A 12776-nucleotide genomic window follows, 5' to 3' on the forward strand; every position below is an offset into this window, starting at 1 on the left:
TATTTATTCATTTATTTATTCATTTATTTATTTCAGAAAACCCTGCTTGCTAGAAAACTACTGAAGAAAGCAAAGAGGAAGGATGGAGGGAAAGATAAGCTAACTCATCTGTTGGCAGCCCAACTTATTATTGCTATCAATATTCAGCATGCCTATCATTGAAAGAGTTATCTGTATTACAATTTAGTATTTTACTGAAAACAAAGATCTTGACAATCAAAACCATTTCCAGCAAAAACATTCATGAAGAAACTAAAAATTACCTCTTCTATTCAAAACCTGAATAATTAGATTTCAGGCAGTTGTGTCCATAGCTGGCACACCACCACTTCTGTGAGAGGCAGACATACTGAGCCAGAACGAAGTGCCCCTTCTCTTTGGCAACAACTACTTGAGGGACAGGAAGAAACTTTTCTGCATCACGCAAATTTTGGAGCCAGCTAAGCTCTCTCTCACTTCCCATCTATTACCAACACAATACTCGCATACCTCTGCAGTGCTACCACAGGAACCTCCTTTGCAATTGCATTCTTCAATGCAATCTTGTTATTTGGGCTTTCCTAAGACAGCCTCACCCTCTGTCTTATAACTCCAAGCAAAGCAGCACATGGGATGCCAGATAAGCCCTTCTCAATGGTGAGTCATTAACATTTAGAGTAATGAAAACACTACTCACAGGAAGTTTGCTGCTTTCTCTAGCATTTGGTAAATACACAGACACACAAATATATATACACACACAAACACACAGAGAACCAAAAGCCCTAGGGAGAAATCGTTCTTTTCCTGTCCACTACCAATCAGGCATAAAGTCTAAAAAACTGTAGAATCTTCCTAGAAGTAATGTTTTTAGAAGTTAGAGTTCCATTTGAAATTTGTCCTTGCAATGCAACGTACAGTATTTGAGTAGTGTTTTTTGACATCTGAATGAACTAAAATATTAGATCAGTCTTTCCTGTGGGAAAGTCTAATTTTAGTAGTTTGGGTCAGACCGACTGATGTCTAAATGCTATGAATCTCAAACTAAACCCATTTTTTTTGCCTTAGAAAAGGCATCTTGAGCACAACTGTGCTTACAGGCAGCTTTCCCACACATCATGTTTTCCAACATTTTGGAAGCAGAGGTTTAGGACATTTAGATTTTTCAAAGCAAAAAGGTCACGTTTCTGAGACTTGCCAGTTAAACAAAGAAGTTCATGCTGAAAACTACACAACAGTCCAATCCTCCATACCTGGCTGTAGAGCTCTACCGACGACTCCCCTTTAAGCTGATGGCCAGTAAGGTAAGTATTGTGTGAAGATTCTATGTAGTAATATGACAGTGGAAAGTGCAAGTCCTCAGCATTCTCTTGTGACTCATCGTTTTTGGAGGCAAAATTGTCTTTATCCATCAAAAATCTAAAGGTGAGAAGATGTGAGGAAATTTTATGCTGTGCTGAGGATTTTGTGACTGTCATACAAACATCAATACACTATATATATATATTAAAAAAAATAAAAATTAACACATAAATAATTACCTTGCAAATCCTTCAAAAGATAGCAGCCCCTGCTGGCACATGTTCACACTGGGTTCAAATTTCTATAAAGATGGAGAAATTTAAGAGATATGAAATACTAATTCTTAGAATTACAGCTTTTTCATACTTTCAAAGAGTAGCCTGCTCATTGAACTAACCAGTTAGTATGTAAAACCAGTCTGTCTGTGGATAAAGTAATGAGGTGCCCGCAGTATGCTCATGCTTGTTTTACAAATCACTAAACAAGCATACTAAATTCATAATTGTAAATCATAGAATCATTTGGGTTGGAACGGATGTTGGGAGGTCATCTAATCCAACCTCCTGTTCAAAGCAGAGCCAGCACTTAAGATGAAATTAAAAAGGATCTATAATCAGGCATCCTCCTATCTATTGTGCTTAAACACAACACACCACCATTTCGAATTAAAGAGACTTGTGGTATGCTAACTTGATGTTTCTTTAGAATTTCTGTCTTTTAAACTTTGCAATTTTATATTACATGTTGATAGTTGAAACATACAGTTTTTAGCCTTTGTTAACTACCAAGTGGGGGCTTAATTTTGGAGTATATTATGCATGTTTGGAAGAATTCCAAATTTTCTACATACTTCCTAATCACTTCAGTCATTGTACATAAGGAATAAAATACCCATGTTTGCATAATATTTATTGGTAATAAAATAAAAATATGTGGAAATGGTGGTTTTTATGTTCCAAATTAGGGTTAAGCTCTATCAAAGGTGGTGGTCACAGGCAAGAAGAAAACAATGCACTGTCATGAGTGCTTTCCCAAGTGGTGACATCCCTGTCCAGATAAAGCACACGCAGCCAATAAACCTGTTTATCTGCATGATATTTTTTTTTTAATGGACATCTCCACAATATTATAGCCCAGAATAAAGATAGTATTGCATTTTAAATTCAAGTATACCGTAGTGATAACATCAGTGTGACAGCAGATATCCACATAGATATGCTATTCTAACTACAAGGCAGACAATGCTAGTGAGGAAAACAGAAGAAACAAGAGCTCAAGTAAAAGGAATTGCAAGATGTTTGTATTACAGACCTGGATAATACTGAGGATTTCATCATATGTGCAGTGTTCTCCTTGGCAATTCACTAGGAAGTCGTTTAGCTGCTGGATTCCCACTCCAAATATTCCCAGCGATGTGCTTTCAACTCCAGTACCATTGGTTACAATACTGGCAGCAGCAATAGCATCAGATATTTGCCTCTGGTTGTCTGATAGTTGCTGCCTGCTCTTGATGAACAAACCAAGGTCTGAAACATTCCTAGTCAACAAATCTTAAAAGAAAAAATAAGGAAATATAAGCTATATAATTATGTGTATTATATATACTGTATATAATATAATGTAATATATAATACACATGAATATCTGACTGAATATTTTAGCACTGACATAGTAAATTAGAACAAAACCATCTTGTTTATATTCACTAATAGAAGAAAGAGTATTAAGCGTGAAGTATGAAAGTATGTATATATTAAGTATGAAAACAGTGAGAGTAGACTGTACGTGTTCAATTACTATAAACAAAATCCTGGAACCTTTGACATGGATTCACACCCTCTCACACACTGTCACCCAGAACCCTCCTGCTTCCTCTCACCACCACGTACAGCCTCAAAGCCCTTCCTTCGCTGTGTACAACCCCATACCCTTCCTGTGTGATCACCATTTATCTTCTCCCAGCCCCATATGCCAATTGTACTGTACCCTCCCCACAGGCTTCTTGGCAGAAAGACTGTTTTCTTTAAATGTGGACAAAGCTCCAGGCTTAGATTATGGTAACTGGGGAATGTAAAGGGGGACAGAGGTTTCCTTCCTCCTTGTCCCACACAAAGCAGATCTACCTGGAAACCAGATAGGAAAACCCCAACCAAATGAGACACAGGGCACAGCCTCCCCATTTCTCCTTCCTATATTTCTTTGCTCAGTGTTTTAGCCCTTCCAGAGCTCCTGCAACCAGATACAGATCCCTATGTTGGGCCCAGCCATTCGGCAACAAGTTTTATGCCTCCGCTATATTGGTTACAAATATATCTGGCTAATGTAAAGCAGCAATACTTTTCCTCCCCGTCATTTCCAAGCAAAGAACCTGTCTTACATCCTGCTAACTAGGTATTAGTGGAGGTACAGCAGCAATCCTCTACTTAAATTTATAATTGATAGCTCTTTACGAGACTGTCTGAGGCACTTTTTCTTAAGGCCAATAACTGAAGCTGTTCAGCAGGCTAACAGCTGTATTTTCCTCTTTAACAAACCTAAATCAGGCTGGAATCCACTGCTATTTTCATCAATCTTCAAATTAGTGTAAAGTGGAGCAGGCTCTAAACCAGATCGATTGCAAGGCACAGCATAGACATCAAAAAGGTCTTTCAGATCCTTGCGGCTACGGACACTGCAAAAAGAGTTTAGAAGTTCAATTTTTGCTCTTTTATAAACTTGGATGAATGAGATCAGTACAGAATAAAAATATATTTTACCTGAAAGATTTGAAGAGCTCTACAAATTCCACAAAAGTCATGTTACTATCAGACACCATGAAGTTCTGAAACCCCTTCATTCCTCCTTTAACACGGCCATGCCAGCTACTGCTGCTCCATGTGCTAAACCAGAAAGGGACTGCTCAGTTTGGTTACGTTAAATTTCTACTTAGTGAAATATTACGCATTACTGCATTAACACTTTATTTGTGCTCTCCTTAATGCATTTATTACCAATATCTGGAAGAAGCAAATAAAGCAGTATCTTATAAGATGCATAACAACAGTTTGTACCTTCTTGTTTTATAGCAGCTATTCTTTTCCCTCAAGACAACTACAGACTTTGCCAGAATTCATAATGTATATGCATGCTATTTAAAACTCTTCCATGTGCAAAAGGGCCTGACGCAAATGACACAGATGAAAGCATACTCATTTTCCTTTTAAAGAAAACAATGCTAGCATTCTTGTAAGCACAGGTTGTTTATGAGGTTCGTTGAAGATTTGCTAAGGGAAATGGATGTAGAATTCCTTAAAGCTCTGCACTGTCAAAATAAAATAGTAATACTGTGACTGGATATGCAAGAAAAACAAATAATTTTCCTTATGAACCTGGGGGTTCTTATATCTGGGAGCATTCAAGGTGCAGATTTTAAGAAGTATAACCCTTCTGCTTTCCTGGCACTCAACCCTCATTGTTTCCCAGCCTATGGGTTTCCCAGATACTTCCCAAGAACAGTTGGGATTATCATCAGATACCTCAAAGACAGGTCAAGCTACAGTCCTCTTCTTTTAGGCTTGGAGGCCATTTCCTTCTAGAAACGAGGTTCTAATGATTTCCTTCTTTCAGCATTGTGGGCTGAAGGAAGTAAAGTAGACTGGAATTTCTTGAGAGCAAAGGCAGAAAATGATCACTGAAACAACTAGCTGTTTGGTGCTAATTATTTTAGTTGACTTGAGCAATACCAAGTCCAGCCAATTTCATTATAACTGCAATTGTTAACCTAAGTTGTGCAGCTGAAGAAAGTTTTTGAAGCAGAACCAGTAAATTTCCAAAAGCCACATCCCAAAATCTTTAGGCTACTACAGGATTTACACTAGTAAGGGTAGTTAGGCACCTACTTGAACTATCCCTTGAGCACTATGAACAAGTCCTTCGTGAATTTTATGTACTAATTTGCAATGATGGGCTGAGCTCTTGAGCCCCTTCCTGGGCCTAAACACCAATGAACACACACTGCAGGAATGGGATCCACCAGCACCAGCATCCTGAAAACAGAGGGACCTAAGCAGCCAGCACAAATACCAAGGACTCTCTAGTTTAAACCATAACTAACTCCAGAAGTTACAATATTTGTTTCAAAATATCAGACTAGGTGACTGTGTGCCAGACTTCATTGCTCTGTAACGTTCAAATCTACAAATCCATTAATCTATGAATTCTGCCATCAGGTTCAGTACAAGTAGCTCCAACAGCTGTGATGGAAAAACAGGACCAGCTTGTTGTCTACTGTTCCTAAAGACATTTCCAGTCACCTGCTGCAAGCAGGCAACTTTTTTACGTAGATATGCTAGATCAGATTCCTCAAATCTCTCCTGGCCTGGGATGGATGCACGCAATTGAAAACAGAAAGTGATTTAAAAGTATTAAAAAATACCATCTACTTTAGTTGATTACGTTCAACTTGTTTGACATCACTATGGCAAGTACTGACATACTGCATATCACTTTTTGGCTAAAATAATTCTTAACATTTTTATCAGACAAGAAAAATAAACAATGATGAGGAAAGTCTCTTGACTCCAGAAAACAGACTGACCTGTAGAGCACCAAACGGAAGACCAACAGCAGATGATAATGCTCAGCATTTCACTAGATCTGATCACTAAAGAGTATCATCCACAATCATTCCACAGGTAATAAATACAGGTTGTTAAAAAAAAAAAAAGCTACAAACCCCAAGAAACCCCCCCTACCACCAACAACCAAACCTGTGATTAGTAGCAGTCTAGATTATACCTCTATACAGCTACTTTTACTCTCTCTCTGCAAAAAAGCCCCCATCTCCAATTTTCTATATGCTGTTATCTGTTTCCCAGTGGCGTTACCACCCATTCCCCTGCTTCCTCCACCTTACAGGCAGCACTAGATTTGCAAAGAACTTGGGAATTTGCTGGATGCACATCTGCTTTGAAAGAATGACAGAAGACAGCTGCAGGCTACCTGTGTTTGGAAATCATCTGGACATCTGTATTGTATAAGGATTTATTCTCAACGTAAATTATTTATAAGGAGGTCAGGAATATCAAGGTTGTGAGTTATATATGTGAAAAATACCATTTTTCATTCTCTACTTATAAGAATTACTATTATTTAAAATGTACAACAAAGATAGCCAGGTCCTCCTCTTTTAAAATTGCTATCATTATATTTAGATTTTTTTTTTTCATTTTAAGAAATCTTATTTCATTTAGCGCTTCTCTCTTGATTGAGATGTTGATCTAATTTACTGGTCAAATAAAGTTAATGCACAAATTATATGGCAGGAGAAGAAGAATTAGAAATCTCTCTTGCTCTCCTGCTCCTAGCTGCTACACTGCAGCTAACAATCATTTGTCACCAGCTCAGCTTTCTGTTCTGCAAAGGCTTCTGCACAGCTGGTTGGGACCCTCTGCTCCCTGCTCTCCTAAGCTCTGGGTTCTGTGAAGGATCATGCACTCACTGAATGTGCACAACCAGTGTGTCCAACACTGCCTCCAACTATGAAGCCTCGTCAGTGTTTCAGTCTAAATCCAGACGCTAATCTGAATTAATAAACTCTTGGCTGTAATCTGTGCAGAGCCATACAAATGTGTACAAGCACTCCCAGTGGATCCTGTATTTCCTAGGTTATTTCATTATCTAGGTCATTCCAACTTTCTGTTATTTTGGAAAATGGATACTTGACTTTATCTTAGTTTATGATGCTACTGACAAAACTGGTTGGATATAACTAAGGATATAATTTGATTTTTATAAGACTGCAGAATTAACAATAAAAATGGAGCAGAAGGAAACAAAAGATGTCTGTGTTCAGCCTGTGTGGCTTCCCAAACTTACTTTGCTTGTGTATCACCGCTGTTAAGAGCGGCAGCTTCCAGGAAGAATATCACGCTGCTCACAGACCACTGCCCCAGCCTGCTCCTCCATCAGTTATACCTATACTGCTAAAGGCATCCATCCTGCCACTTTTTCTGAGGCTCCTGCACTGCCCAGCAATTGGCTCAGGTCTGGTTTGGTCCCCCTTGGTGCCTGCCTGTCTCCAAGACATCATTTTCATTTTTAATACAGGTTGTATCTGAAGTGGCTGAAATAAGCTGTGGCATATGTTATTGCCTGACAGACCGCCATTTAGTTAATGTAACGCAAAGCAATAGGACCTACCTAGGACTGTGGGTGGATTGCCTGAAGGTACAATCCTTGCAGGGAGCGTGTCCTACAAGACAGTATATTGTAGATGGTTTGAGACTGAGTAAGCTCTCCATCCATACTATCTAATTACTAGATCTCTCTGGAGCAAATATTCCCAGAATTGTACCTACATTCCATCTTGGAGGCAACCAGCTGGTTTACTCTAGAAGAGATCCCAAGAATGAATTAATACACATATAGGGTGGATGATCACAGGACTTTGCAGCAAAGTAGAGAGCCAACTATTTGATAGCTAAGACTTACTGATCACAGTTGAGGCACTATAGATATTTCTTTCTTTTAGCACATGTGAAGTGTCCACACACACGAAAACTGGCAAGCATAATTCAGACCTATCAAGGGTCTGAAGGATAAATACCAAGAATAAAACTCTCTCCACTGCTCCAAGTCTCTTAATGGCTCATGACAACTGGGTCAAGGTAATGGATAAAACATGTAATTCTGTTCTGATGAAGATTTCCTTGGGACAGATGAAACAGCCATACAGCTGTATCCTGAGCAAATTCTAGCAAGAAGGGTCGTATCAAGTTGGGGAGAGCTCTACCAAGCGATGCTGTGGGGTTTCCAGACAACTTTGCCAGGGAAAACCTGTCATAACTCAGGGAGGCCCACAGTGCTAAGCTACACAGGGATCTGTACAGAAACCCAGGACTGAGAGGATTTAAAGGAACATTAGCTGTCCTTCCCCCAGGAATGTGAATTCTCTGTTGAGCCTTTTAATCTCATTTAGAGAACAATAATTATTTTGGCATAAAAACAAAAAGCAGATTTGCAAAACAGAGAGCATTTTCCAGGGGTAGTAAAGCAGTATTTCTTCAGTGTAATGTAAGAGAAAGCTGTTCCAATCTTTAAAAAAAAATGAGAAATGTCTTACAGAGGTAAATCCTAGTCTGGCATGTTCATCCCATGGCTGTGAATGACAGTGAAGAACAAAAATTAAAGAACATAGTAAGAGTCTCAGACAGCAGTATTAAAAGGAGAAGCAGCCAAGCACAGATGTCCACAGGTGGCCCTACTACTCACACCTATTTCCAAACCCATTCGGTTTAAGTGTAAAAATACCCCTATGAAATACACAACATAAACCATTACATAAGACATGTCTCTTCAAAAATAATGTTCTACCAGCAGCAGTTATCTCTTCCATTGTTTACCATCGCTCTCCTGGAAACCCTAAGATTCATACTCATAACTATACCTCAGTATTCATTCTGCTAAAAGGCATTGGAAGGCCTCTGTTGAGACTGTCTTCTTGTATGTCATAAAGTACCATCCACAACCCCAACATATTAGCACTGTTTTATTATTATTACTACAACTACTAACACCACTACCATCACTGTTTATAGAATTAATACAATAGTGCCCTATGTCACTGCACAACCACAGCATAACTTTTTGCACTGCCTAAGTGACACAAAAAGGATGAATGTTCAAGGAGGAGAGGCCTGTGAGAGAAAGATTTCAAATCTTTTCCTCCAATTCCCCAAGACAGTACTACAATCATCACCAGGAATGTCAGCAAAAGTTAATACTCCCCCAGGTAGAAATGACTTGTGCTGAGAAACCTCAGAACTTCAGTTCACACATCTGTAACATTTCTGTTGATTTTCATTATACAGAAGATGTCTATGTTTTGATGAAGATCTGGAGAAAGAGTTAAACTCCATATTTGTGTAGTTTTGGAACAGCATTCCAATCTGCTTCTGTAACACACAAACTGAAGCACGCTGCTCAGGGACTTGGTACAAAGCCATCCTCAGATTCATGGTATTTCAGCTTAAATGTCCTAAGTTGTTCTACAATGTTTTAGATGTCTATCAAAAGCCTAATGACATTTCTAGCATTGTTTTTGTCAGTTTTCATCAGTTTGGCATGAAAACCACATTTGATGATAATTAAGTAACAGTAACTTTTTTCTTTTTAAAATCAAAGCATTAATTTTGTCCTTACCTAGACTGACTCTTGCTTGAAGACATTACGGGAGAGGAGACGGGTCTTGCTGGTGAAGATGTTGTAGCTCCCAAATTAGGAGATCCAGATGCTGTCAGAGAGTGAGCTCTTCGTGATGGCAGGTTGTTAGATGGAGAAGCATTAATAATAATATTGTGATCTATGGAGAAAACAGAAGTTTGCAGCATGATTACAACATCTGGCCCAATAAAAATGCTTTTGTCCAGGAGATTTATATCACAATTCATTAACACATAGTAAGACACTAAAGAGATTCTAGGTTTGTCCCAAGACAGTCAAAAAGATACATTCTGAACAACACTTATATAATCTGAATGGAAAGGAAGTTCTACTGAAACTAAATGAAAGAGCAATCATGAACATAAATGAATTTAAAAATTTATGGCGTTTGGAGTTTCAACTGCAAAAGTAGTTTTATATCATAAATGTATTTTTAACACCATAAAAAAATGTCCATATAAAAAGGCTTTGAGCAAAACCCTGAGGAACTTTTAAGTACTGAAGCGATACATCTACCTGGTTCTTCTTGTTCATCAATATCTTGAGGATCCGAACCACTTCTATTACGATATTCTTTACAGCTTTTGGCCTTCCGAGTTGCCATTTCGTCATCAGTGGCCTCTCCACTTTCACCCTAGAAATAATGAGCACCATAATAAATATCCCCAAACCACTACTATTCCCATCCTTTACCAGTGCAATCTGTAAGAAACCATGAGATAAATCAGCTATTCTTTATGAAACAGGCTCCTGTAAGGCTGATATCAGCAGAAGAGACAACTTAAACAGGATATGTAGTGAAGTGTGGGACCATTAGGTGTTACCTCAGTTTGACATCACACAGAAGATGACAATGATTGTGCCTCTCTAAAGTGGTACAGCTGGTTTTACACTATTCCACTGGTGCATAGGAGCCCTAAAGAGGATGGATCTTGTCACTTGAGGATCTCCCCCACCTGCCCGCTAGAACACATGGATAGCATAGAGCTGCTAGCCCCTGCATTTTCCTCTCTCCTGGCTATTGGTGAAAGTGGTTGAGTCCAGGAAAAGAGCGGAGAGTGCCAGACGAAGTCCTGTGTTCCTGTCACTCACATCAGATAAAACTGCGTGCTAACCTGAGGCGGAATAACTGTGGTGATGTTTTTGGGAACATGAAAACAAAAAGGAGAAAGAAACTGACACCAGTTTCCAAATGTCACTTTGCACATTAATATTTTTATTACCACCAATATTTCACCTTTATCCTGAGGTAGCACCTAAAGATCTCAACAAGATTCTGTCCCCTTCTGTTAGCCCCAGTGCCCATATGTCCTGAGAATGGTTCAAGCATGAGAGAAAAACCCCAAACTATTGGAAAACAATAAACCCAAAACCTGATACTGCAATAAACAGTTTTAAAATTATCATCTAATTTCTTTTCTCTGGTTCAGAATACAGTTACCTACACAGTAACTGTAGAAAGGAAACAAGTCAGCCAGATAAGCAACAAAATACATGAATAACAGAACAGTCTACCCTCATGAGTACTTTCTTCTTTTTCTTAGCTGCGCTTATTCCCAGAGTGTTGTTTCTCTGTACACTAGGTTTCTCAGTGCTTTTGGTGAGAGTTCCTGTGCTTGTGTTTCTTGCACTCCATCGTCTGCCTCCGAACAGTTCAACAGCCTGAGCCAAGGTTGGGCCTTCAAACCTTCCATCCTCCTACAAAAATTCTCAGCGTTAACAAAACAAGGAGAATAAGAACCGACACATTTTTTTAAGCAATAATATAGACATCTCTAAGGAACCAATGAAAGACAAAACACCAAGAGGAGGCAATTTTTAATTACTGCATGAATACCAAAGGGCTATTTTGTTTGCTATTTGGAGGGTTTTTTTGGCCTTAGCTCTCATCACTCAGTATTTCAGCACCCTTTTCAAGTACAGTCATTGCTTTTTCTTTAAAAAAATACTTATTCCAAAACTCCAAACATATGAAGAGCTTCAAAATAAAAAAGGATTTCAGAGTACTGAAAACATGCAAGGTTTGACAGAACATTATGTGGAGGATCAGATCTTCCTGACTTAAGCCATGTTACAAAGTTGGAGATTTGGTGCTCATCTTTAATCTTAGCTTACTTATAATAGAAATTGATTGCTTTAAATTAAATTGTTGACATCTCTGAACTTTTCTTATACAAAATCACAGCATCTTTTACCTGGTAAAGGCTGACATACTGTTTCCGTAGCCACTGTAGTCTTTGATCAGGGAATCTCCTCATTTTTCTTACAGCTTTAGTCAATTCCAGCAATCCATCATACAGCATTCTGGCAGTGTATTTTGGAGCAACAAAGTGCAGCAACTTATTATCAGTAGTCTGGAGTCCATAAAGTATTGTTATACCATTTTCTTCAAGGGACATGTTACAAAGTTTGTTCTGAACACACACAGTGTGCATATCAATGCCGGAGTGTCCCATATATACAGCCTTGGCTGAAAACAAGTCCAAAAAACCTTCCACCAGTCCAGTATTACCAAGAAACTGGTATTTGCCAAGCTCAGCAGTATTACCCAGCACACTCAGTTTTGCCTTAGCATTTGCAGGGCAAACCGTTGTGGGTTTTGTCCAAGTCAAGGTACTATTATCAGGTTGAAGCTGAAGAAAGCAACGTGCTGAGAGATGCGTCTCCTGGTCATAGTGAATGACGGTTGCCCCTTGTTGCATGAACTGATGGACATCAGCTCTGATGGATAACACGTACCAGGGTATGAGTTCTATTCCATGGCAGAAAGCCTTCTGTTGCTCTTCTGTTGAATTTGTGTCCCATTCCTTCAACTGCTCAAATATATCACTTTCAGAATCTGAAAGATCTCCGATAATAAATCTGCATGTGAACAAATATGAGACACATATTTAGTGATACATGTGCTGATTTATGCTATGACTGATGAATTTTTTTCTGCTGTAGTTTAACTAAAAACAATACTATCATCACTATATAATTTGGACTTACAGGAGCATCTGTAGTTTTTACATTATTACAATTTATGTTATTGCAATTTTTAATTAATTAATAGATGCTGCTACAATTAATTATTACTCTTGCAACAATATAATTATATTTTCTTAGAACTTACCAAACATTAGATTACCAATAAAAAACATCTGTTTGGATCTTAAAGCCAATTGATTCCAGTTTCTAAATCCACAGCATAAGATAGCTGCAGTTGAAATATCAAGTACCATATGTGGAAACTGTTAGCAGGATCTACTGGATTGAAGACAGGACTTCTAACCTCTGTTCTACTATTGACT

The 12776-nt window shown here is 38.5% G+C and overlaps 1 protein-coding gene across 4 annotated transcripts in view; it reads right to left on the reverse strand.

Annotated features, from left to right (window-relative positions):
* Positions 1-12776, reverse strand: part of PLCE1 (phospholipase C epsilon 1) — a 165165-nt gene that overhangs the window by 26479 nt on the left and 125910 nt on the right. For all 4 annotated transcript variants that reach the window (XM_049809586.1, XM_049809585.1, XM_049809584.1 and 1 more), the window contains 9 exons: positions 11679-12345; positions 10999-11181; positions 10000-10117; positions 9463-9622; positions 4038-4160; positions 3816-3952; positions 2593-2831; positions 1521-1582; positions 1233-1398 (listed from right to left, as the gene is read on the reverse strand). In XM_049809586.1, the coding sequence (XP_049665543.1) occupies positions 1233-1398; positions 1521-1582; positions 2593-2831; positions 3816-3952; positions 4038-4160; positions 9463-9622; positions 10000-10117; positions 10999-11181; positions 11679-12345 (1855 nt within the window). The remainder of the gene's footprint in view (positions 1-1232; positions 1399-1520; positions 1583-2592; positions 2832-3815; positions 3953-4037; positions 4161-9462; positions 9623-9999; positions 10118-10998; positions 11182-11678; positions 12346-12776) is intronic.

Source organism: Accipiter gentilis, chromosome 9 (genome assembly GCF_929443795.1).
Source record: "Accipiter gentilis chromosome 9, bAccGen1.1, whole genome shotgun sequence".
NCBI classification, from domain to species: Eukaryota; Metazoa; Chordata; class Aves; order Accipitriformes; family Accipitridae; genus Astur; species Astur gentilis.